The sequence below is a fragment of the Cynocephalus volans genome, chromosome 12 (genome assembly GCF_027409185.1).
Source record: "Cynocephalus volans isolate mCynVol1 chromosome 12, mCynVol1.pri, whole genome shotgun sequence".
NCBI lineage: Eukaryota > Metazoa > Chordata > Mammalia > Dermoptera > Cynocephalidae > Cynocephalus > Cynocephalus volans.
Window position 1 is genome coordinate 22431547 of NC_084471.1, and position 27822 is coordinate 22459368.

General features: G+C 39.0%; 1 protein-coding gene across 9 annotated transcripts in view; it reads right to left on the reverse strand.

The window, feature by feature from the left end:
• Nucleotides 1-27822, reverse strand: part of MYBPC1 (myosin binding protein C1) — a 91120-nt gene that overhangs the window by 2484 nt on the left and 60814 nt on the right. For 3 of the 9 annotated variants that reach the window (XM_063074995.1, XM_063074992.1, XM_063074997.1), the window contains 12 exons: nucleotides 26884-26988; nucleotides 25890-26078; nucleotides 24899-25033; nucleotides 23585-23776; nucleotides 21548-21610; nucleotides 20495-20662; nucleotides 13756-13844; nucleotides 10877-11072; nucleotides 9687-9826; nucleotides 5439-5598; nucleotides 4738-4874; nucleotides 2170-2356 (listed from right to left, as the gene is read on the reverse strand). In XM_063074995.1, the coding sequence (XP_062931065.1) occupies nucleotides 2170-2356; nucleotides 4738-4874; nucleotides 5439-5598; nucleotides 9687-9826; nucleotides 10877-11072; nucleotides 13756-13844; nucleotides 20495-20662; nucleotides 21548-21610; nucleotides 23585-23776; nucleotides 24899-25033; nucleotides 25890-26078; nucleotides 26884-26988 (1761 nt within the window). Of the gene's footprint in view, nucleotides 1-402; nucleotides 471-2169; nucleotides 2357-4737; nucleotides 4875-5438; nucleotides 5599-9686; nucleotides 9827-10876; nucleotides 11073-13755; nucleotides 13845-20494; nucleotides 20663-21547; nucleotides 21611-23584; nucleotides 23777-24898; nucleotides 25034-25889; nucleotides 26079-26883; nucleotides 26989-27822 lie in introns of all 9 variants that reach the window. The other 6 variants (XM_063075000.1, XM_063074998.1, XM_063074993.1 and 3 more) reach the window with 5 other exon arrangements.

The following is a 27822-nucleotide window of genomic DNA, read 5'->3' on the forward strand; positions in this document are numbered from 1 at the left end:
TTTTCTGAAGTTCATCATGAATCTAAGGAAACTATGCTGCAAACTATCTTAAAGCTTAATTATCTTAAACGTCCTACAGTTGAAAAATGAAAACATTAAAGAAACACCATTGCTTCTCAAGTTTTGATAGTCTTATTATGAGGTCATCTTCAACTGTAGTTTTCTGGCTTCATTTATGGGGACATGTGGTATGGTACTTAGTTTTCTGACAAAACTTAGTTTCTACATTATTTATTATCCTTGAATAATTTGGCCTCCTTGTTCATGGCATAAACGCTGTATGCCATGAGCTGCTAAGAAATATAATTAAAAGCAAACAAGAAAGTCAAGCTTTACATGCAAAGTGCGTTTTCATGTAAGAGGAATGGAACGGAAAGTAGAAATATCCAGTGGGATATGAACTTTTTAAACCTGTTGCTGCCCCTCCAGGAAGATTGGTTGTCCAGGGGTATTTAGTCCTTGATATATCACTGCAGAATTAGAATATTTGTACCAGTATTTATTTATTCTCAGTTGACATTCTTACCTTTTTTTTTTTCACAGCTTAACTTGATTCAAGTTACCTATTATCAGATAACAATCTGATGATAAACAATCTCAGTTTTACTTTTAGGACTAAAAGCTTTTATCAGTATATTACAGTTGATACCTTATTATGAACTTATGTACTAGAAAACATTATTCTTATTAAATTCAATTACTATACAATTTACTATACAATTACTAAAAAGAATATATCATCTATATGCATAACATTATTCATTTTTATGGAGGACTCTAAATATTGAACCATTTATGAAAACATTTTATATCATTAGCAACATTCAGTAATTTTCAAAGCATGAATAAGTGATGCTGGGGTTTTTTGTTTTTTGGAGATGTTGAAACATAAATATCAACAATACCTTGGAACTTTTAATAAGGCCAGGAGTTTAAAAACAAGATGATTTGCAACTGTGACCTTAATCATCATTTAAAGCTAAAAAATCAGCTATAAATCATAATATAAAGCTAATTATATGCTCTATATATGCGAGGGGAAAATTTTTAATAATTTTCCTATCACTCAATTATGAATCTACTGTATACCTGAGGACAGAAGTCATAAGAGAAAGAATACAGCTTTTAAAAAGTTATAAAAGGAACTTATTTTGTTCAAGAAGTTTCTCTATGGTATTTATACTAGATTTAGGAGTAAAAAACTGTTTAAGAAAAATACCCTAAGCATTTATTATGATTTTCTAAAACAGATATTTACAAAGTCATCTTTCTGACTTTTAGATCATTATTTCTTCATTACAGAGAGGAAGGAAAAATACTCTGGTCATCACAGAATAAGAATATATTATAGTCAAGAAAATGCATTAGGATCATGTCACCTGTTAGCTCACAATGGTGACTCTTTGTTTTCAGGGATTTTCATGGTTCTGATTGTCAAGAAAAACTTCAGTATAAAAATTATAATCAATCAATAAGAAAATTTATTAAGATGGCAGGTTATGCTTAAAATTTTCTACCACATAAATCCCTACGTGTTTCCTTGGTTTACATTAGTTGCCACACTTCTGAAAACTAGATAAAAAAAGGATAAATAAAAAGTATACCTATAAATGGAAACTCTCCAGTTAGAGGTTTTAAAAGCAACTGGTTCTAGTATGTGAATACTATATTCTATATGTACAGTATCAAACACTAAGTTTGCAAACTTACTCATATATATTGAAAGTTTCACAAAACAGTAAACTGTTTAAAAATAGTGTAAGTTAATTGCAGTTTCATTCAATGAGTCTTTGCACAAGCCTTCTATTTATAGATGGACTATGTCACCAAAGTAATAGCCCCTTGATGTTATTCATTCTCACTATAATTGCTATACACATACTAACATTCCACTGAAATTAATTTTCCTTATGTTATTAAGAATCGCAAGATAAAAATAAGTTGACTTAAATAACCAAGTAGTCTTCAACAAATCCAGCAGAGTGAATGCAAAATGTAAAAATGTCTTCTCTCCGCCAAATTCCCGTCCCCCTTCCCTTGCCACCCCCACCCCCACCACTCCTGCCCCAGCTGGATCATTTTGGCAAACGATTTGGATTTTGCATTAAGAACAATAACTAAATGATTTTGTCTAACTTCAGTCTATACATGAGCTCTTGAATGTCATACCTTTCACCTCCAGTTTGCATTCAATCTCCACTGTCCCAAGGTTATTGACTGCTTGGCAGCTGTAAGTGCCTCCGTCGTAGGGGCTAGGCTTACGAATCTCCAGGGTACACACCCCCTGGTTGCTGAACATCCTGTATCTTGGATCATCCACAATAGCAACTTTGTTTTTCATCCAGGTTATTTTGGGCTGAAATTAAGATCAAAGAAGGTTAGGTCCAAACATACATATACTTAGCATATTAATAGACCATCAAAGACAGTGACAGAATTTTAAAGACTGGCTTAGAAAGAAAGCACATCTAAGAAGAGACAACTAGCTGAACACAGCTTCTCTTAAATTAAATTCTACTTAATGCTTGGCAAGAAAGCAAATGAGCAGTTCTGAAGGGAAAAGCCAGATTTGTTCAGAGGACAGCTCTATGACAATCTTCCCAAATAGATTCAGTTGCATTTAAGCTTGTTCTACCTCTCTGCTCCCTCTACTTCCACCATCTTGCAATGTGAGACCCCTGGGTCACTCTCGCCACCATTAGTTGGACTTTGGACTTCCCAGCCTCAGAAACTGTAAGCAATAAATTTCATTTTCTTTATTAAGATAAAATAAAATAAAATAAATTTGTTTTACACGGATACAAACTTTCAGTTCTAACATGACCAAGTATTGGGCATCTAATGTACAGCATGGGTTGTGACGACTGTGTTAATTTAATTCCAATCATTATTACACAATGTGTACATATCATCATGTTGTATACCTTGAATGTTTACCATCTTTGTCAATTACATATTTTCAAATTAAAAAATTTTTTTGATTACAGATCCATAATGTTACCTCAACTGATGGAGTTTTGATATGTTGTCCCCGCCAAAACTCATGTGGAAATTTGATCCCCAATGTGGCAGTGTTGGAAACTGGTTGAGTCATGGGGCCAGATCCCTTATGAATGTATTAATGCTCTCCCTGGGGGAGGGTGGAGTAATGAGTGAGTTCTCGCTCTATTAGTTCCCACAAGAGCTCATTGCTTAAAAAGACCCTGGCACCTTCTCTCTCTCTCTTGCTTCCTCTCACCATGTGATCTGCTTGTACCCGCCGGCTGCCTGCCACTTTCCGCCATGAGTAGAAGCAGCCTGAGGCCCATGCCAGATGCAGCTGTCCCAGAATCGTAAGCCAAATAAACCTCTTTCCTTTAATAAATTACCCAGTCTCAGGTTTTCTGTTATAGCAACACAAAACGGACTAAAACATCAACCTAGAGAGTGTATATTGCTGGGCATTTTTCAGAGAATCCCTGTAAGGTGTCATGACCATTTGATTTTCTCCACTTCCTTTTTCTGATATTCCTTTTTAATTCTTTATGGGATGCATATGCTTCCTCATCCCTTAATCTCCCCTCTGACATCTGTGTTCATTATCCAGTGGCAATGGATCTACTCCAACCAGATAATGCAAGATCAGTGACGACTCAATTGCCAAGGAAGGCGACTCCTTGATCTCTGAACTGCAGTTGGTATCATTGACTCTCCCCTCCCTTCTGACATTGTCTTCTTCCTTCTGTAAGTATATACCCTCCACATTCTCTCTTCCACCTCTTCTGTTATTCTCACTTGCTCCAAACCTAGAGATGGTGCCTTTTCTGTCGCCTTCATACAGTCCTCTTCCTCCTTCCACCTTTCTAACGAGAGCATTCACTGAGGCTCACACCTCCATCTTTGGTTTTTCACTCACTACCTTCTTTTCTCAGTGGTATTTCTTTCTAGAGCTTCCATTCCAAGGGGTGGAATGCAGCCCCTCCATTCCTGGCACTCCCATACTGAGAGTAACAGCCCTGGCCTTTCTTCTAAGCTCCAGGTGAACCTCATCACTTCCCACGCCCACTGGGACGTACCAACATCACTTCCAACTAAACATTAATTCAACCTCTTCCTCCCATCCTCCATCTGGCGTTTCCCTTTGACTTACCTATTTCTGTTTAAGGTATATACAGGAAAAATACCACTGTTCACAATTTTTCCAAATTCAAGGGCACTTTCCCTCAGTGCCACCCAGAGATATATATCTTTATGGACAACATTCATTAATTTGCTGTTCTTTTCAAATGCCAACAGCATGAAACCTTAAAACCTTTCTATATCTCTTTGATCAGATGTGATCTCTCTCTTCTTAGCACTCTGCACACTTATCGAAGTATATCTTATATTCCAATTTGCACTACAGTGTAATTGTTATTTAATCTATTGCAGAACTCTTGATGAATCAACATCACTGCCCAATTTTCCAAGTGAGACAATATTTCCTCTCAGTTCTTTTTAAAATAGGTGGTTTGCTTTTTCTTTAGAAGGCATCTTAGTTAGCAAAGAAATATAAGCATTATTTTTACTACAACATTTGAATAGTTTACCCTATTATTCACCAACAATTCCACCCTCCACCAATCCTATCAGGGAAAGACACAAATAGCTGCCAGAAGGTCCGTTTATGCTACTATTTACAGTTATACTGTGGCAAACAGAAGAGGGACTTTGGGGTCAATTCTTAAATTTAACTGATGTGATAGAAAAACATGGTACCTTAGGATTTCCTCTCACACTGCAGTTCAGGGTGGCATTGTAACCAGCGATAGCATAGGTGTTAACCAAAGGCTGAGTAAACATGGGTGCCTCTGTGAAATCAAAGTCTTCATACACTGGATTTTTGTAGACTTTACCTTAAAAACAAGCATTAAAAATATGTTAAAAATATACAAATTGGTCTGAGAACATATTATTCTTGGCATACTTTATTCATGATTAAAACTTCCCTGAGTTTAGAAAAACATGTAAAAACATGAGCAAATGCCACACAGCATACATTCTGAGGGGTGCAAGTGTATGGTCAACCACACATGGGACAGAAAGCCAGAGTGGTTATCTGAAATCTTAACAAATATTGAGAAGACTTTGGTGTCTGAGTGTTCTGATCAGAAATTTGTCCTAATGTGAAAATCACAAGGAAGGGCTTTAAGAAGGAGAGTGATTTATGATGAAATTATAAGGATAGAATTCAGCTTCTCCATTCATTGCAGAGGGGGTCCATGTGTAGTTACACTGAAGGTGTCCAAGAATGAAAATAACAGAAAAGAAGTAAATGTCTACTTTTTCCACATTACCATAATTTTACAATGTGTGTTTACTGCTTTAATTCCCTTTCACTACATCTCTTCTCCTTTCAGTCTTCTCTGTCTAGTCTCTGTCAACCAAGGTTTCCAAATGTCAGTCCACACCCAACTCACCATCCTTGGCGATCACGGCGCTCTCTTTAGTCATTGTGGCATTCTCACTGAGGCCGCACATGTTTTCAGAGAAGACCCGGAAATAATATTCATTCCCTATGACCAGTTCGCTAATGGTGGCATTGGTTCGGTGATAATGCTCAATGACAGTGAACCATTCCTGAAAGCAAAAAAAGAATAATTTGAGGAAAATCAACCAAAAATACACAACTCTTCCAACTGTTGATTGGAATAAATAACAAGGATGCTTCATTAGCAAAATGAAAAATATAGCACTAACTTTTTTAAATTTTATTTTAAATTTATTTTATTTATTGAATCAAAATTGATTATACATATTTTGGGGGTTGAACATTGAGATATGTTGATTAAATCAATATTACTAGCATATACATTGTTACAAACCGTAATTATTCTTTGTGCCCCTTGTCCAACCTCTCCCCTTCCTCATGCCCCCTCTAATTGCCCTAGATTTCTTCTCTCCTTCTGAAAGAATAATGGTTATTCTGTTAACTTGTTGCCTAGATGATCTGTCCAATGCTGATTGATGTGTTCAGGTCCCCCAATGTTATCATAGAGCAGATGCTTTTTCTGTCACTCTGAAATGGGTTTTGTGGAAAGAGACATCCTCTTCTTTTCTTTGTCTCTGCTGGTGACTCCTTGGTGAATGCACTCCAGTGGTTGGCACACCATCTGCGTGGTGGCTGTGGTGTCTAGCCGCTTTTGCAGCAGCCATGGTTATTGTGGTTAGCACTAACTTTTATATTGAGAGTAATAACAATGTACATTAATTTGTTTAATACTATACAATTTATTTACACTTGACCATAATTTAATCTTCATTTACATATTAGATTCACAAACCCTAGTAGTCATATACTATCTTCATAACAGTACAGTATCTGTCATCCATTTATCTTCCTGTCTACTTATCTGTCTCTCTACCTACCCATCTTTTGTAGAACAAAGTATAATTATAGAATTTTGGTGCTGAATTACCTATTATGAGGAAGAGATGAAGTGAAACCATTGGAGAAAAATTAACTCAATTAATTTTTAATCTAAAAAGTTTTTTCAAAGTGTCCAGTAAATTTGCCTGATATTATTAACTTAGGTTCTTTTGGGTTTTTGCCCAGATATTGTTTCTTCCCTACCTGTTCCCCTCTCACCATTCCACCTCCACCTCTTTGGTCATACTCTATCACCTTAACTTGGTTAATTTTTCTCCATAGCACTTGCTACTTTAAATTATATTTACTATATTACTTGTTTACTCTCTACCTTCCTCACTGGAACGGACACACCATTACATGAAACCTGACTTTTCTTCTCATCTCTTGTATCCTCAGTGCCTACTTGGTACATAGTAGTACTGTACACAAAATAAATATTTATTGAATACTTAATGGATGAATAAATGACGAATGAATGAGAAGTTAAAGATACATTAAAATTTTTAAAAATTTTGTCCTCATCATACCAAGAAATATAGTGGTTTCAAAGTTTATCTTGCAACCAGTAGATAACCACATTGCACCACATGTTTTTAAGTACCATTAATTAAGAAAATATATTTTCTGACCAAAAAAAAAAAAAAAACTTTATAAGGGAAAAGTATTTTCTTTGGAACTTCCAGGGGCCATCATTATCTGTGAATTTTGGATATTTTAAAGACACCAGAAGACAAATGTAGTTATGACTTCTTTTATTCCCAAAGCATTTTATGTAAATCTTTATTCTAACATTTATTATATTGTACTATCATTTGATGTTATGTCTTTCTTCTTGCCTACACTATGAGTGGCCAAAGAGCAGAGCTTTTTAAAATTTTTCGGTTCAGCAGCTAGAACAGTGCTCAATACATAGTAAGAGAATGAAAAAATGAATCTTTTGGTAGACATAATAAAAACAATATTTATGGAAGGTATGAACGTCTATGGGAATTCAGTGAAGAACAGCATCTATAGCCATAATGAGACAATAGCATGGGATCTCCTGGGAAGAGCAGCAGCAGAGTGAGCATCTTCTCCTGCTGAAATACAACAGAAACGCATGGCAAAGGGGTCGGCAATTGTTACCCATCAGCAGGCAGACCTCAGTCATATGAAGCAGCAGGAAAGTCCTGGCCCACCTGGACTTGACTATCTAAGAAGACAAATGTTGGGCAAGTATGATGGGAGGGATGAACTGGGGACTCCCTGAGGGGCCCTGTGTAAGTACTGTGGTGCCCTTGGGTTCACTGCCAGCATCAGGCTCAAGGTCCAATGAAGAACTCTCATTGATGAGGAAGTCCAAGATGTTCAGATACTTCCCTTGCAAAGTCGTGCATCAGTCTAGCACTCAAGCTGTCCAGGTTTAGATGAAGTCACTTTAAATACCAAGTCTCATTTTGTCATGTAATACCCAGGGGGGGTTGGGGGAGGAAGAAGTCCTAAAAATAGTTTATGGAACGAAGTATTCTGAAATGCCTTCCTGTTACTTAGATTGCCTTTTCCAACCCTTTCTCCTTCTATGAACCCGAAGTAACATCATGACCTAAGTTCCTACTGAGATCTACCAGTATAAATGCCTAAAGACTTCCTATCAATATCATTCAGTATGATATTTAGTCTTCCCACGAGAAAGAAAAATGTCTATATGCCATTGTGTGTCCAAACATTCATTTACGCATTCATTTGCTTACAGATAGGACAGTAGTAGGGTTTCTGATTCAGACCTTGACATTTAAAATCTGGTGATCTCCAGCAAGTCACTTATTCTCTCTGAGCCTGGGTTTCCTCATCTATGACATACAGGCTATAATAATTCCTACTCCAACTGATCTGCTTCTTGAATACATTAAACTCTTTTCCTCCTCAGGACCTTTATACATGCTGTAACCTTTTAGAATTTTTCTTTTCAGCTGGTGTCTGTCCTTTCCCTTTTATTTTTTTGAGACCTAAGTCCACACTATCCAACATTTATTTCATGAGGAGAGTTGCAAAGGTTTAAATCTCAGTTAGAATATACAGTGAGTAAATATTTGTTGAATTAATGAATTTATTGAATTCTACTGAGCATTGCACCATCTGCTTTATGTCATTTTAGCTTCATAATAACAAAGCAAGGTAAGAAATTGTGCCCCCATTTTATAGATGAGGAAAATGGAGATTAAAGAGGTCAAGTGATTGTCCATATACACGTGGTCTTAAGTGGCAATGCTGGGATTCAAGTCCAACTCTTGGGCTCCAAAGGCCCTACTCTTTTTACCTTGCCACTTCACTTCTCCACGGCCCCCATGGACTCCTCACCAGAGAGGCCTTCGTGTGCCCCCTTTAGCTCTGATGAAATGTGATTTTGCTGCTGCTAAACTCGGAGCCGTGAGAGCGGGACCACCATGGAGACCCCAGATCTGTGGAGCTACCAGTGTGAAATACCAGCCTGTGAGAGTTGAAGTGTGGCCTGAGACCAGGAAAGCCATAAGAGCAGAGCTGCCCAAGGACTTGGGGACCCAACCCCTATATCAGCAGGCAGAGGACATTGAACATGAAATCAAGGTACATGATTTGCCAGCTTTGAGATTTAATGCCTACCCTGCTGGGTTTCAGACTTGTTTAGGACCTGTTACCCCTTTCTTTCAACCTATTTCTCCCTTTTTGAATGGGAATATGTACCCTATTCTTGTTCCACCATTGTATCTTGGTAGTAGATAACTTGTATTCATTTCACAAATGAGACTTTGAACTTTGGACTTTGGAGGTGAAACAAGTTAAGACTTTGGGGATGGAATGAATGTATTTGTATGTGAAAAGGATATGAGTTTTTGGGGGGGCAGGGGAAGAATGCCTCGGATTGAGTGTCCCCCCAAAACTTGACCCTCACTATGACAGTGTTAAGAGGATGGGAAATCCTATTATGGTAATTGAAAGGTGGGCCCTTGAAGAGGTGATTAGATTGTAGGACCATGCTGTAGTGAATGGATTAATAATGGTGGTCAGGGGCGTGGTTCTGAGGGCTTTAAAAGGAGAGCATGAAGAGTGTCTGTCTCTCTGCTCCACCATTTTCTGCCATGTGAGACCTCTGGGTCACTGTTGCCACCACGAAGACCCAACTGTTGCCACCACCAAGATCCTCACCAGATGTGTTCCCTGGACTTTGGACTTCCCAGCCTCTGGAACTGTAAGCAATAAATTACATTTTCTTTATAAATCACCCAGTTTCAGGTATTTTGCTATGAGCAACAGAAATGGACTAATACACAGGCCTTACCATGCTCTTCTTGTCAGCTTTCTGGATCGTGTACCCCGTGATGGCAGCATTTCCATCATCCTTTGGTGGTGTCCATGTTAGAGCAACATTCTCTCCCCAGACATCCTCAATCTTCACAATTTGGGGTGGACCCGGACGATCTACAGGATGAGTTTACAGCATCACTGTGAGGTGACTTTGCCTCCCAGTCTATACTTGTTACATGAGGATATTTTTAAATGTCCTTCCCTGTGTTATAGGAGGAAGTGCTCTTCCAGACCCTAACCCAGGGGCTTCTGAGACCCTGCACCTTCCCTTAGGATGAAGCCAGGCCAGATCCAAGGGCGTGGAGCAGCCTCATCACTCCCTTCAACTTAATGAAAATCAAAAAGTTTTAGCCAGTGGTAAAAGAATGCTTAGTTTAAAGGGTATGACCATTCACCCAAGGGGAGGCTTGCCACAGGCAATTTCCCCTTCGGTTAGAGAACATCAAGTTTCAGCAAATTTATGAAAATATAATAATAAAAATTATTGGAAACAACTTCTCCTAGCTCTGCTCTTAAATTTATTTCTTAACATGCAAAAAATTATAGAACAGTTCAAGCAAGAAGGGTATACTCATAAGAGGTCCTTCTTCTATTCCCCTAATTCTGATCAGAAGTAAGAACTAACCTTATTTATTCTTTAGGCAGGTAAGTATATAACTAGCTCTGCAGGATCAACTGATTCAGTGTTTAAATGTTTAACTTTATTTAGGTACATCTTCCTTACATTTAATACAAATTCTGCATTCTCCATTAAAACTTTATTATTAGTGAATTTTAGATGTAGTAAGAAACATGTTAAACTATATCTAGAATCTCCAATGTTTTTAAATGCAAGAATTAAACATAGGAAATAGTTTTATGATCAGGGAGTTGAGAAACTAAGAGTAAGAGAGAGATGGATTGTAAACAAATACAGATAGGTTTCACTAAAAAATGCATACATCAATTTTCTTAAATATATAAGCCCTAAGTCTCCAATGGTTATTTCTTTTAGTCAGTGAAAAGTTATTCTGAAATGCTAACAAATCTTACTAATTTTTCTATTTTTAAAAAAATCCTAAAAAAAGACTTGTTTGTAGAGCCAGCCTAACAAAAATTCCTACTCTTGCCTTAATGACAAGGACTGCTTTGACAGAACATTCCAGTCCTTTCTTCCACACCTACCAACAATCTGGATGTCAATTGATGCACTTTCCACGTATTTGTCCACTTTGACTTTCAGATCATATTTCCCAGAGTGGCTCCTCTCTGCTTTTCTGATAAATATGATTGTATCAGTCTCAGAGTTGCGAATGTTTATTTGATTCTTATCAATTTCTGCACCATCCTTCTTCCAAGTTAATTCTGGTCTTGGTTTTCCCTAAAAAGAAAGACAGAAAAAGTACAGAGAGGAAATGAGATTGTCTCAAGAATTTTTTTCAGCATGACAAGAATGTCAGGGACATACCCTATTCTAGGCAAGGTTGGAAGCACCCCCATTCTAGTCCGGTGCTGGGCGGCTCCAGCACTAAAGCTACTGCCTGCTGATTGTACTCTGTGAGCAAGGCGCTATGTTAGGCACATGACATCTATTATTTCCCTTAATCTTCCCATCAAGGTAAGTATCATCATCCTCATTTTTGGATAGAGGGGTTAAATGATTTGCCCAAGGCCTTGTAGGCTTGTGCTGGACGTGCTGGAACCAGGTTTCACAGCTGGGACTCCAAAGCCTGCACAACACACACAGCACAATGGTTAAGAGCATGAGCTCTGGGGCCCTGGAATCTGTAGTGTATTTAGATATTGACCACTTAATAGCTGTGTGACCTTGGGTAAGTTACTTAAACTCCCTGTGCTTCAGTTTCCCAATCTGAAAAACAGGAACAATGGTAATACTTATCTCACAGGGTGGTTGTAAAGACTGAAGTCCTGAGAAAACTTCGCACTCTACAAAAGTGATTTTTAAATATCATCTAAATGCTAATGATTATTATTCAACTGCATGGTGTTGCTCATTTTAAACTTGTCTAGAGTTCTCTCTTTGCTCTCTTTAGCTGCTGAAACTATTCTCTAAGAGCAGACTTTAAGAAATTGTAGTCTCATTCATGGACATGAGTTTCAGTTTCTATTATAAGGGAATTTCTTAGATTTCCTGAGCACCCAGGCTCACTCGCACAGACTGAACTAAGCATTAATTCAGCCAGGAGAGGCACAGCTTTCCTATGTGCTCTGAACGTGGCTTGCAGCAAGGTTATGACAAGGCATGCAGAGCTACACCTCAAACCTCTGCCCACAGAGCTTGAAGAATGGCTGGGGTGCACAGATCCGCAAGTGGGAAGCAGAGAACGAAACTGTTAAAGATAGGGGAAAATAGTTCTGGATCTTATTTCCTTAAATGTGAGTTCTCTAATAATGTACAGACTGAAAAGAGCACTGACAAAGTGTCAGGGCACATGGACTCTGCTCTTGGCACTACCATTTACTTGCTCTGTGACCTTGGGCAAGTCACTTAGCTTCTCTGTCCGTTTCTTCCCTTTACAAGTAGGGGGTAAGGAAATCTGCACTTCCTGCCTCACAGGATGTTTCTGAGGATCAAATCCGAAAATGCTGGAGAATTCTAGGAGCTACACAAACGTGACACTCTAGTCTAATCACCCCTAGGATGCCAGACCTAGGAGGCCCCTGTCCTCACATTCTTTCCTTTCCCAGACCCAGTGACAGAAGCTGAATACACAGACCCCCCCAAGAAGTGGGGACTGGGATTAGCCAGAACGGTGTGGAAATTTGAGGTGTGAGTCAGCAGCCCCAGTGCGGGGTTGAGTCTGATCCAGATCCCCAGTGCCTGCCTTGTTGGCACTCCTGGTTTTCTGTGAGGCTGTGGAAGGAGAGAAGTGGGAAGAAGCTTACCCAGCCCTGGCCTTCCTCCTCTGCCACGTTCCCACTTCCCCGCCTCCTGGGCTTTTGTTCTGATGTTACACACTGTGCATGCAATAGGCAACCGCCTCTTCTAAGCTCGGGCCCTGAGTGCAATAAGGACGGCCCGAATTGGCTGTCACTTTAACTTGGTTTTCATGGGAGCCTAGGTTTGAGCAGAGCCCTGTGTGTGTGTGTGCACATGTGTGTTCAAATGTGTGCAGAGACCTAAACTCTAATTCTAAGGCCACACAGCCTGATACAACAGCCATGAGCTACATGTGGCTATTTCAATTAAATGAATTAAAATGAATTGAAATGGAAGAAAATAAAAAGCTGATTTCTCCAGCCGCACTAGTTCCTACTTGCACACTGCAAGCGCTCATTAAGCCACATTTGGCTAGTGGCTACCATGTTGGACAGTGCACGTATAGAACATTTCTATCATCACAGAAAGTTCTATTGAATATCACTGTCTAGAGGCATAAAAGGACACATGAGTAGGGAGCTGGGGGGCTTGGGGGAGGGGCAGGGTGTGTGTGTTTGTGTGTGTGTGTGTGTGAAAGAGAGAGAGAGAGAGAGAGAGAAAGACCAAAACCAATTATCGTAAGCAAAGCCTGGTTAATCTTGTGAAGAACAGATTCTTTGCTGCAGCAATGATCTAATAACATTCACATATTTCAGTAAGTATCATCAAGCTTTCAAATTTCAGTTACCCCTTTCAGTCAAATTTTGTTTGGTTTGGGGTCATGGTGGAAACTAAGTGTATACTGTTTTCCTGAATGTTACACCGAGACTTTCACTTAAATGATCAGTTTGACAGATACATAGGACCAGAAAGAATCTTCCAGCATTTCTTCGTTTGGTCCCACCTTGATGTTTCTTCCTTGACCCACCATAGTCCCTGAGTTTCAGGCAAGCCTAGCCCTCATTTGTCTTATGCAGAAGGAAAATGGATGACAGTTGTCTAGATTTCCCTACTTCTGTAGCAGAAGATTGTTTAAGGATTCCTCAAATCTCTTCCATTATTTATCTACTCTCCCTCTGAGGAAATTCTGAATCAAGAGGAACTTAAATGCTAGAGCACCTCCCTCTACTTCTTAACCTCCTCAGCCCTGGAAAGAGACAATGAGTGGCTTCTGAAAGATTACCTGGAAAGGTATGACCAGATTGACAGCTTCTCCAACTCTGCGGATATAGGTTTGCTTCAGGTGTCGCGGGATGCGAATCTTCGGAGGCTCTGAGTGAAGTAAGATAGCATGATTTTGCAATTATAGTATCCTGGAAATAGCCTTACATAAGCATAATGACATGATGCTCACCGGCATACCCTGTGGTCATGTCTCTGTGATAAAATTTTACATGTTCCATGAACAGATTATATATGCTAACTTTGGCTCAAAATGTTTTCTTCAAGGAGAAGTACTTCCACAGTTTGAATCAGCAGTTTATCCTTGACCTCCTCGACTTTATTGCAACTTTGAATTTTTATTGTCACTATAAGGCAAAAGCAACTTCATAGAAAAACACATTTTTCTCTTAGCACTTTATACATATTTTTCACAGTTTCTAACAGCGAGTATATTCTCCATTGAACATTGCATAAAATATCTACAGGCACCACAGTAGCTGGACTGTCCACGCTTTCTCACCAGAAAAAAAAAAAAAAGTTTTAGCACCTAGCACGTGCTATTTATGTAATTCTGTTGGAGTTTGATGGTCACTTCTCCTTGTGTGACTATGCTGAAGGACCTAACAGTCACCCCTAGCCCACTATGTATTAATATTCATTAATTAAACACCACGCAGACACTAGAATATGTTTCTGCAAACTGTCAGGAGCAGGGAGTCAAAGGCGCACAGGCTCACAGGCATGTAGCAGGTCTCATTTCTTGAGACTCATTACTTGAGTGCTTAGTACATGACACTGGGCTAAAAGTTGTACATGAATAATTGAACCTCAAAGCCACCTTACGAGTTAGGTACTGTTTTTACTTTATGGTGAGGAAACTAAAGTATAGGAAGTTAAGTGACTTGCCCTACGTGATGCAGTAAGGATTAGAACCTGGAGTCAGGCTCCAGTGATCTGGTTAGAAGCCAGGCATTAGAGTCAGAGTGATCTGGCTTTGAGTCCTAGATCAGATACATAGTATATCTGGTCTCAGTCTCCCTTTCTGCAAAATGAAGGTGATAACAGCATATCTAATTCTAATTCACAGAATTGTGAAGATTATTCACAGAACTGCAAGGTTATTCATGTAAAGCATTTAGTATAATGGCTGAAAAGAGTAAGTGCTCAACAATCTTTTGGGGATAATCATGATGATGATGAAAATGATAATGATGTCTGAATGTTAGGCTTGAAGGGAAAATGGAGATTTTCTAACTCCCTGATTTTACATATGAGGAACTGGAGACCCAGCAAGGACTCCTAGCAAATTAAACCATAATAATAATAAAAGCTAACATATACTGAGGGCTTATTATGTGGCAAGCATTCTGTTAAACAAGTAACATGGGTTAATTTATTCAACTCTCACAACCTCTTTAATCAATTTGTCCAATTTATTCAAACCTCTTTATTCAATTCTCACTACATGTTGTAAATATTATTATTACCCCCCATTTTGCAGACAGAGAAATTAAGGCTTAGAAAGATCAAATCTCTTGTTCAAGGTCACATAGCTAATAAATGATAGAAACAGGATTAAAGCTATGCAGTGTGTCCTGAATCTGTTAAGAAAATGTACACACTTCATGCTTTCTTTCATCCACCCATGTATCCATCCATCTATCCACCCACCCATCTGTCCGTCCATTCCCTAACTTACTCCTGAAAGGTTTCTGGAGGTCATGCCATGAGCCTGTGGCAAAACATGATTTATAACCCAGATATCCAGCCAGGCTCTCAGTCCAGTGTTCTTTCCCCCGGAATTGTGGTTCTCAAATTGTTTAGTCTTAGTACCTATTACAGTCTTAAAAATTACCACAAACTCATGGAAGATTTTGTTTATATAAGCTGTATCTATTACCATATTAGAAATTAAAACTAATTTAAAAAATATATGCTTATTCATTTAAAAATAATATAAATAATATTTTAATGAAAAATAACCATATTTTATATTAATGAAAAATTGAGTGTCCAGAAATTTATCCATTTCTTCCAGATTTTCAAATTTGTTGGCATATAGTTGTTTATAGTAGTCTCGAATGATTCCTTGTATTTCAGATGAATCAGTTGTAATATCGCCTTTTTCATTTCTAATTTTTGTTATTTGAGTCTTTTCTGGACACACACAAGCTTCCAAAACTGAACCGTGAAGACGTAGAAAATTTGAACAGACCAATAACAATAAAGGAGATTGAAGCTGTTATCAGAAGGCTCCCAACAAAGAAAAGCCCAGGACCAGATGGATTCACAGCAGAATTTTACCAAACATTCAAAGAGGAATTGACACCGATTCTTTACAAACTATTCCAAAAGATTGAAATGGACACAAATCTCCCAAACTCATTCTATGAAGCAAACATCATCCTGATACCAAAACCAGGTAAAGATATAACCAAAAAAGAAAACTACAGGCTGATATCCTTGATGAATATAGATGCAAAAATCCTCACTAAAATAGTAGCAAACAGAATACAGCAACACATACGTAAAATTATTCATCATGATCAAGTGGGATTCATCCCAGGGATGCAAGGTTGGTTCAACATACGCAAATCAATAAATGTGATACACCATATTAATAAACTCAAACACAAGGACCATATGATCATCTCTACAGATGCTGAAAAAGCATTTGATAAAGTACAGCACTCATTCATGACAAAGACCCTCTATAAGTTAGGTATAGAGGGAAAGTATCTCAACATAATTAAAGCCATATATGACAAACCCACTGCCAATATCATCCTGAATGGGGAAAAGGTGAAAGCTTTTCCTTTAAGAACAGGAACTAGACAAGGATACCCACTCTCACCACTCCTATTCAACATAGTGTTGGAAGTACTAGCCAGAGCAATCAGAGAAGAGAAGGAAATAAAGGGCATCCAGATTGGAAAAGATGAAGTCAAACTGTCCCTGTTTGCAGATGACATGATCCTATATATTGAACAGCCTAAAACCTCTACAAAAAAACTCTTGGAATTGACAAATGATTTCAGCACAGTAGCAGGATACAAAATCAACACACAAAAATCAGTAGCATTTCTTTTCTCCAATAGTGAACATGCAGAAGGAGAAATCAAGAAAGCCTGCCCATTTACAATAGCCACCAAAAAAATAAAATACTTAGGAATTGAGTTAACCAAGGAGGTGAAAAATCTCTATAATGAGAACTACAAACCACTGCTGAGAGAAATTAGAGAGGATACAAGAAGATGGAAAGATATCCCATGCTCTTGGATTGGAAGAATCAACATAGTGAAAATGTCCATACTACCCAAAGTGATATACAAATTCAATGCAATCCCCATCAAAATTCCAAAGACATCTTTTCAGAAGTGGAAAAAACTATCCAGTCGTTTATATGGAACAATAAAAGACCACGCATAGCCAAAGCAATGCTGAGCAAAAAAAATAAAGCTGGAGGCATAACACTACCTGACTTTAAGCTGTACTACAAAGCTATAATAACCAAAACAGTATGGAACTGGCATAAAAACAGACACACTGACCAATGGAATAGAATAGAGAATCCAGAAATCAACCCACACACTTACTTCCATCTGATCTTTGACAAAGGCACCAAGCCTATTCACTGGGGAAGGGACTGCCTCTTCAGCAAATGGTGCTGGGATAACTGGATATCCATATGCAGGAGAATGAAACTACATCCATACCTCTCACCGTATACTAAAATCAACTCAAAATGGATTAAGGATTTAAATATACACCCTGAAACAATAAAACTTCTTAAAGAAAACATAGGAGAAACACTTCAGGAAATAGGACTGGACACAGACTTCATGAATACGACCCCAAAAGCACGGGCAACCAAAGGAAAAATAAACAAATGGGATTATATCAAACTAAAAAGCTTCTGCACAGCAAAAGAAACAACAGAGTTAAAAGACAACCAACAGAGTGGGAGAAAATATTTGCAAAATATACATCTGACAAAGGATTAATATCCAGAATATATAAGGAACTCAAACAACTTTACAAGAAGAAAACAAGCAACCCAATTAAAAAATGGGCAAAAGAGCTAAGTAGGCATTTCTCTAAGGAAGATATACAAATGGCCAACAGACATATGAAAAAATGCTCAACATCACTCAGCATCCGGGAAATGCAAATCAAAACCACACTGAGATACCATCTAACCCCAGTTAGGATGGCTAAAATCCAAAAGACTCTGAATGATAAATGCTGGCGAGGTTGCGGAGAAAAAGGAACTCTCATACATTGTTGGTGGGACTGCAAAATGGTGCAGCCTCTATGGAAAATGGTATGGAGGTTCCTCAAACAATTGCAGATAGATCTACCATACGACCCAGCTATCCCACTGCTGGGAATATACCCAGAGGAATGGAAATCATCAAGTCGAAGGTATACCTGTTCCCCAATGTTCATCGCAGCACTCTTTACAATAGCCAAGAGTTGGAACCAGCCCAAATGTCCATCATCAGATGAGTGGATACGGAAAATGTGGTACATCTACACAATGGAATACTACTCAGCTATAAAAACGAATGAAATACTGCCATTTGCAACAACATGGATGGACCTTGAGAGAATTATATTAAGTGAAACAAGTCAGGCACAGAAAGAGAAATACCACATGTTCTCACTTATTGGAGGGAGCTAAAAATTAATATATAAATTCACACACACACACACACACAAAAAAAAAAAAAAAAAACGGGGGTGGAGGAAGAAGATATAACAATCACAATTACTTGAAGTTGATACGACAAGCAAACAGAAAGAACATTGTTGGGGGGGAGCGGGGGAGGGAGAAGGGAGGGAGGTTTTGGTGATGGGGAGCAATAATCAGCCACAATGTATATCGACAAAATAAAATTTAAAAAAAAAATTGAGTGAGATGAGTTGCATTAATTTATATTTTGGCAAATCACTTTAATGTCTGACGTAATAGGACAGTGGGATTCTCATATTTGTTTCTGCCTTCAATCTATTGTAATAAGTTGTATTGATTAAAGTACATGAAGAACATCTGGCTTCATATAGATAGGAGGAATATTTTAATAAGCTTTTCAGACAATTGCATATATTCCTCATTGATTCTACACTAAAACATGATGAGTTATCCAGGGCATGGAGAAGGGGACTGGACCCTCTCCCACAACCAAGCTCACTGTGCCAGTGCTGTGGGACCCACTTGGGGACCGGGGAATGGAAGCGGGGATTGGACACTCTCCACAACCAGGCACACTGCCAGCACCACAGAGCTGGCCAAAAATATCTCCTCCATGTGGGTGGCCCACCTCAGCCACCACGATAACCATGGCTGCTGCGAAGGTGGCTAGACGCCACAACCACCACGGAGATGGTCCACCAGCCACTGGAGTGAGTTGACACAAGGAGAGTCACCAGCAGACATAAAGAAAGGAGGAGGATGTCTCTCTCCACAGAGCCCATTTCAGAGTGATGGAAGGAGTATCTGCTCTATGATAGTATTGGGGGACCTGATCACGCCTCTCAGCATTGGACAGATCATTTGGGCAGCAAATCAACAGAGTAACCATTATTCTTTCAGAGGGAGAGAAGAAATCTAGGGTGATTAGAGGGGGGGCGGGGGAGAGGAAGTGGATGGGGTGAGATTGGATAAGGGACATAGAGAATAAGTATGATTTGTAACAATACATATGCTAGTAATATTGATTTGATCAAGATATTTCAATGTTGAACCCCCAAAATTTGTATAATCAATTATGATTCAATAAAAATTTTTTAAAAAAGACCATGATGACTTATAGTTCCTTAAAGGTTAGCTGCAATGCGGAATCTGAAACAACTACAGTGACCTTTTTCATACTCTGATTAAAATCTATTGTCCACTTGCATTTTGAATGTACCTTTTTAGCCATACATGATTTTTTTTAACATGTATTGGTCATTTGGAAAACATTGCACCATGGGATTTTACAGATCTCCCAAATGCTGACACATTCCTTTACACAATATCAAAAAATTACGTTTGTTAATATCACTACCTATTTCATCAGAAACATTTCTAAGGGGTGGAAAGCTATCAAGTCCATGGTGGTGAATACAAGTTTTCCAAAATTCAATTTTTTTCTTGAAAGCTCGAAGTTTTTCATTGACAAGTTGACAACAGACATTGTAAATTGTTTTACTTGAAGTGACAGGCCCATTCCATACATTTTCCAGAAAATGTCTGCCAATTAACTGTGAATGCATGTTGGTGAGGAAGAGAGGACAGGCAGCATGGTTCGGTGGCACTGACTTGATTCACACTACAGCACCAGCAGTTTTACTCACCTTCATTTTACACCATCAGTGCGGATGTCAAAACATTACAAAGACAAACAATGTGCTCATATTATATGAAAATGGTTTGACCTTGCAGACCCATTTGGGTAACACTGCTGCTGCAGAGATCGTATGTACTGCTGTGTCAACACTCTCTCCAGTGTCAATCGGCAGCTCAGCCAGAGTTGGCTCATGGAATCTAGTGAGGTTCACTAACTGGTCTTCAGAGTACCAAGTTCTAAACCCAAAACTGACCTCCCACATTGCCCTAAAAGAGCAGTTTTGTTCATTTCTAACTCCCAGGAGACATGAATAAAATATCTAATGAGTGACAACAATAGGAGGGTTTGAGAAAGAAAGGGGTTTTAAAAAATAAAAGCAAACAGAGTAAACTGGAGACCACATCTTGAAAGCCTACCACCTACCTATGATCTCCTTCACGAGGATGGGCTGAGAGTAGTACTTGGGCTCGCTGGCACCCGCCTTATTCACAGCCTTCACTCGCACGAAGATTTTTGCATCCGTCGGTAGACCTGTGATGGTGAACTTGGTCTTGTCGATCAGCTCCGTGTTTGCAACTATCCAGTTCTCAGCTAAAACCCGTGAAAGAAAAAAGAAAGATGGAGGAACAGTGTTTAGTGAAAGAAATCATCCTGGCCATTACAGTCAACTCCAAATTGGTGTTTGACTCACAATGAAATCATTTGGAAGGAATGTTGACTTTGGCCTGGACTCAGACCACCTGAGTGGGCATTTTTCATATATTTAAATGAAAAACAGCCTAAAGTGGCTAACATAAACAACAGAAAAAATAAACTATCAGACTCTGCTGTTTCTGAAAAACCTATTCTGAATAAGAGTAGATGTCCCCAAGAATTTTCCAGCAATTGTATTCCAATTTGGTTTTATAATGACTTGATGTGATTATGATATTTAGCCATCTATATACATTAAGGTTCAGAAAAACAGAAAAGTGCTATTCTTGTGAATGACAGACATTGACCTTTATAGTCATATAATCTCTGGATTTTATCTTGGCTAACATTATTGTGAGATGTTATTATGAGCGTAGAGAATCTGATCACGTTCATTCACATTTATGAAGAAAAGAAGCTTATATCTACAAAGAGGAAACTCAGCTCATGAGCTGATACCTCAAAAGGAGCTGGCACAATCTCTTCCCACAAAATCTGATCTTTTTGTTGTTGTTTTTGGTAGCTTTGTCCACAACTTCAAGAGAATTTAAACTCAGCATCCAGGGCTTACAAATATTTCAGCTTCTAAAATTTAGTATCCATTATGCCCACAGGAAAAAAGAAGGCTTAGATTACTACATTATTAACTCACTGTCCCCTCCCCGCAACTCTAAGGGCTTTTTAGTGTGTGGATGGCAGGTGTACTTCATGCTTGGTCATGGGACATTCCCAGAAACGTTATCATACAGTAGGAAAGTTTGAGAGCGTCGCAGAATACTTTACCTGGCAGATCACATAGATCACACGCATCCTCCCCATTTTCACCAGACTGTTTTGCTGATGTACCTTTGAGAATCCGTCATTAAAATTAATTAAAGACACCCACTTTCACACCAGAAAAATATTGTATCAGTAGTCAGCATTCTCTGTTAGTAAAGTATGCAAAGTATGCAAAGAGATTTGTCTTCAGAGCAGTGACGAAAGAGACCAAACACGTTAGGGGGGTTCCTCAGGAGAGGCACAGCCTGCTCTGCACAGACTGTGGTTTTTGTCCTGAGGCACCTGCCACAGAGAAGAGGAGAAAAAAGAAAAGAGAAGAGGAGGAGAGAGGAGGCTGGGCACCTCCAGCCATGAAAAGAAGAGATACAGAAGAACAAAGCAAGACCCCAAAGGAAAAGGAGGAAAGGTCCTGGAACCCACAGGGGAGCCGCACACAGTGGAACAGTCTATCTTTGCTCTTGTCCCTGCCACCCCAGCCTGGGAGGGTCCCTGCAGGTCCCCAGGGCACATGGGACTCCCTCATCAGAGTCTGGGAGTGCAGGCATTTGTGATCAGGCCAGCCCTGTGTTACCAGGGCTCAAGCTCTGAATAGAAATGGAGACTGCCTCAGCAGTTCAGGAGGCAGCCCTGGTGCCGTGACAGTGAACTCTGTGTCAAGAAAACCAATTGAGCCTGCCTGGGTCCTTTCCTTCCATGTGGGTGGCTCACAGGGTGGTCTTGGGCATACCCCACTGGTTTGGGATGATGACTTTCCGTGCACCAGGAGAGGAACAGGCTTCCTCTCTCTTGTTCCAACCCTACCAGGAGTATCAAGAAGGGGCAGGAAGCCAGAATATACTGGCAGCTGGGAAGGGATGTGGATGACAAAAATTACTTATGACTCTGAAAAAGAGATACATCTCTAAGTAAGTGATCTATTTGGGAACTACTGTGGTGGTATTTTCATAGTCAAGAGACAATTGATAAGAAAGTGAAAATAGGAGACTGAGAAAATGTAGGAAAGAGTGAAGAATAAGGATAGGAGAGAATTTCAAGAGAAAACAGGATGAAACAAGATCAGAGGGGAGTGAAAATAGACCATCTTTTCCCATTCAAACCACTGTAATTGGGGAAAACAGAGAGGAAATGGTGTCAGGGAAGGGGGAAGGAATATGTAAGTTATTTAATACATGAGGAGAATTCTGAAGAAAGAAAAGAAACTAGAGTGAAGGAAGAAAACGAAGAGTAAAATGCTGCAGGCATTAAAAAAACAAAACAAAACCCAAACCAAGATAAAACAACACACGATCTTATAAAAGAAAGAAATCTCTTACAGAATAAAACCTGACATATGTCAAAGCATTAAACGCTACAGGAAATTAGTCTAGAAGACAACAGCCATTAAAAGAGAATGAAGAATAGGGCAGCCACATAAAGAAAATAAGAAAAGACTGCAAGAAGAAAGATACAGACGTTACAAAAGAACTTCCATAGAAAGCTAATTCCAAAACGTTATGTGGCAAAATCTAGACATAATAATGACTGTGTACATATACATATGTATACAGACATATACATATGTATCTACACAGACCACACGCCAAAGTATGTAAAATACATTGCACTGTATTTTATCTAAGGTGGGTAACATCAAAATGACAGCCATCTATCATTTTGTTGTATCTTCTCACTTTTTAAACCTATCAGAAAGAAAAGAGTAAAGAATTTGCTCTGTTTCAGACATACACAAAAGGTTCGTGCTCAGCAGCCTCATTACGAAAACGACGGGGAAATGCTGCTGGCTGGGCAATACGGGAAACAGAGCGGCGTGCTCGTGCTTCTTTTAAATGGGGATGGGGGAATGGAATAGGAATTAAATATATTCTGAAGTGCTCAAGAATTTACTTGTATTAGCGACACTCCCCACCTCCCTTGCTGGGTTAACCCTGGGAACTTTCTTATGATGTCCCCACTGGTTTGGGTTAGTGGATTTCTAAGCCCTGCAAAAATCAAGCATAGTACTCCGTGGGTGGAGTGTGTGTAAAAAGAATTGAGCGATACCAGGAGGCTTTACACCCCTCTCCTCTTCTGCCCCCCCAGCCAGCGATGATCCAATCCGGGGGCCTGGGATTTCTTTTTCAGCAGTTTTCTCTCCATAAGAAGTTTCTTCTCCATGGTGGTTTTCCTCCTTCAGAGGCGCATTTGCATTCACATTCTCATTCCCCAAATGTGCTCTGGAGCTTCTTTCCTTCACTTGGAAGATCCATGATAAAGTTTAAGGTCCAAAGAGTTTGGTTAGAGGTTAGGTCTTGAGCTACTATTTGTGGGCTAGGGACAGGCTTCCCTGCTGGACTGTTTACCTGCTCTCATCTAGAACAGAGCCTGAGTCCAGAGCTGGGGTGCTTTGATTCACCCCTTCTAAGAATGGCAAGTAAGTAAACTAAGAAACACAACATGCTCTCGGTGAATTTCACATCTTTTGGTTTTCAGGTACACTCTACCCATATTTTCTTGTGTCATTTCCTTGTCAAAACTATTTCTTATACCCTCTGGGATTTAATGTGGCTTTCTTTAAAACTAAGAGTTGTTCTTTTTTTTTCTTTTTAAAAATTAATTAATTAATTTTTTAGATTTTAATTTCATTTTTTTATCGGTTATGAATATTTCATGAGATACAGAGCTGGTTGTCCCCCCTCATGTCCAAGATGTGAAGGCCAGATTCACACTGGCAGCTTGCCCATTACCACAAATTGCATTTGTACCCCGTGTCCCCCTCCCAATTCTCCCCCACTCCCGCCCCCTCCCCCTGTCCCCCCCCCCACTTCACTTTGCATCCTAAGGTATGTTCTCTCCCTCTGCAAGTCCAACACACCACTGTGGTCTTTCCTTCCTTCCTTCTTTCTCTCTAAGAGTTGTTCTTAATTAGTCTTTTTGTTTTCTTTCCTTTAAGAAGGCAGGAGATGATCACCAGATAGCCAAATATGGAGTCTCTCATTATTACCCCAAATAGGCAACTCTTCTGGTAGCTAACTTCTACTCAGTGCAGGTTTTATCATTTCCGACTTGCTTCATCCTACCTAGACTTTTATTTTGCTGTGGTACAATTCAATTCCGACAGCTCAAGAAGTGGAGTCTCTGAAGTTTTGTTAGATACCTTTCCTCCTCAATCTGGCAGCCTCGCCAGGATATTTTTGAGATCTCAAATTATTAGCATCAAGTACTAAAGAAGGGCTAAATTCTTATACATCTCAGAAGGATGACATTTGGCTTGATCTCATTTTCAGTAGGAAGATGAGTTCCCAAGAGAGACAAAAGAAAGGGGACAGATCTGACCTATGGATAATGGTATTGATTTTAACTACTAGTCGTACTTACATCCTTCAAAGCAATACTCTAGCACATAGCCGTCTAAACCTGCTGCACCAATCTGGTCTGGGGGCCGCCACTTCATTGTGACAGTCGTGTCAGTTATAGAGTCAACAGCCAGAAGAGTAGGAGGGCTGGTTACAGCTTAAAAGACAAAACAGGCAGAAAAAAGAAGAAACTATTAACTAGAGAGGTATAACACAGGAACTGTGATAAAATGACTCTGGATATAAATAAAAATAGACACAGAAGCCCTGCCTCTTAATAACATTCAATTAAGACTCCTTGAGCACGGTTGTGTGTAAGGAAAGGTCTGATCGACATGAGAATTTTGGAAACGCTGCCACACAGCTCCTCCAATTTGAGAGGTTGGTGTGGGAGGCTGGGAGACCCATGGAAATTGAAGAAGTCAGAGTCTGGGATCTAATTACCTAGAGTAAATTTCCTAAAACTCTCTAATTTTAAAGCGCAAGTTTGTACTAAATCTTCTATTGAAAAAAATACTTCACTGCCTTAAAATAGTGGAGACACCTCATCTTCTATCTCTTTGCTGTCACTGAACTGACTTTTTGGTTCAGTAGTTAACATTTAAGGTGTAATTGTAAAGCAAAGAGGCTAGTTTTCAAGTGTGGTTTGCTTGTTTTACTTATAGTGTTTACACCAAGGTGCTGGGTGACACCTTCAGAAGGACAAATGGAGAGTAGTCATGTGTCAGCGGCCTCAGCTCCAAATTTCAGTGGGGAGTGGCAGCTGAAGTCACCCACAGTTGTCACTTGGGATTCTGGTAATGAGTTCCAGGGCCTACATTATGAAGATATTCAACTCTACCAAAGCTGCTTTTTAATTTCTTAGACAGAAAATTGCCTCAACTCCCTCCAACCTCCTGCCCACGCCCTACTTTGAGAAGCCTCCAGCCCTGTCCCAGTTAGAGGTCAGAAGGAAAGCAGTCATAATCTGGGGCAATGATTCCCATGACAAAGACACATCTCTCTTGACTCACCCAAAGGAACAAAAGGCTTGGAGGGCATGCTGGGCTTGGAGATGCCCACGGCATTGACTGCAAAGATGCGGACCTCATAGGCCACACCTTCAATCATCTTCTTGGGCTCAAAAGTTGTTTCTTTGCAGAGATCAAAATTCAGTCTCATCCACCTGGAGCTTTGTTTCTTTTTCCTCTCAATAAAGTATCCTGCAGGTACACAAAATGATAACAGGTTTTTCCTTGGTCTCCAAAATTAAACTCTGTCAGATATTAGAAGTTCTTAAAACTTGGCATGTTCTCTGTACTCTAAGGGTAATAGTCATATGTGTATGTATTTTTAACCCACCTTATTCCATCAGTTGTTTGAGAGAGATTATAGTGAATATTGATATTAACTAACACCATAATATACAGAAAAAAAACAGAATAAGAGGACTAGAAAAAATTATATTTTACTAGGAAGAGGAGAAAAATGGATCACAGATATGTAGGCAATTGCTATTAAACAGCCACTATAGTTGAGCAATACAGACAGAGCCAATATAGTTGGCTCTCAGTCCCAGTAATGAAGACAATGGAGAAATGACCAGTTTTGTGAGCCTCATTATTAGCAAGGAGAGAAAACTTTCATGCCATAGGGGAAGCAAATTCTTCCAAGTATTTAACTCTAAAAGAAATTTTTTCATAGACATAACCCTATGGAACTAGACATTTGCTGAGTATAACAGTGTAAGTTAGACTTATAGTCGTTTTAAAATTAGATATTGAGTATAAATGTCAAACAAAAAAAGAGAAGAGGCAATCAGATGATATTCATCAGAGCCATTTAAATCTCAAGTAGTTACAGAGCATCCCAAAATATGTATATTTCAATTCAAATGAATATTTAAAGTCACAGCATATTAAATTTTTTTTTCTAAATGCAATAATTTTTAATGTACTCTGTATTAATAGGCATAAAGAGTACACCAACTTCACTCACAGGTGCATGGACTGACCAACATGCAGTTACCTAAGATTGGAGACCCTCCATCATAGACAGGAGGCTCCCAATTCATGATACACCAATCATCTCCCACATCCGTCACGTTCGGTGCCACTGGAGGGTCGGGGATGTCTGTAGCAGACAAAAAATAGGACAGAATAAAATAAAATAAGGAAGAGAGAGTGCAAAGAAAAATGTTAATGGGAAAATATGTTGTTTGTTTTAAAATTTATTGAAACATTGCACATATTTATGGGGTACAGAGTTATATTTCAATACATGTATTCAATATGTGAAGATCTATTCAGGGTAATTAGCATATTCATCATTGCAAAATGTAATCATTTCTTTGTGCTGTGCACATTTGATCTCCTCTCTTCTAGCCATTTGGTAACATGCAGTAAATCATTGATAATTATAGATTCCTGGGTTGACTGTACATCAATAGGACTTATTTTTCCTGTCTAGCTGTAATTTTATGTCCATTAATCAGCCTCTCACTTTCCCCCTCCCCTTTCCCATCTCCAGTAACCACAGTTCTTCTCTATCCTTTTAAAAGTTCAACTTATTATTATTATTATTTATTTTTTGTTTTGTTTTGTTCTGTTTTTAGCTTTGACATATGAGTGAGAACATGCAGTATTTCTCTTTCTGTACTTGGTTTATTTCTCTTAACATAATTTTCTCCAAACTCATCCATGTTGCTGAAAATGGCAGAATTTCATTCTTTTTTATGGCTGAGTAGTATTCCATTGTGTATAAGTGCCACATTTTATTTATCTAATCATCTGTTCATGGACATTTACCTGGGTTCCATATCTTGACTATTGTGAACAGAGCTGTGATAAACATGGGAGTGCAGGTATCCCTTTGACATGGTGCTTTCCATTCCTTTGGGTATATATCCAGTAGTGGGATTGCTGGATCATATGGCAGTTCTATCTATAGTTGTTGGAGAAACCTCCA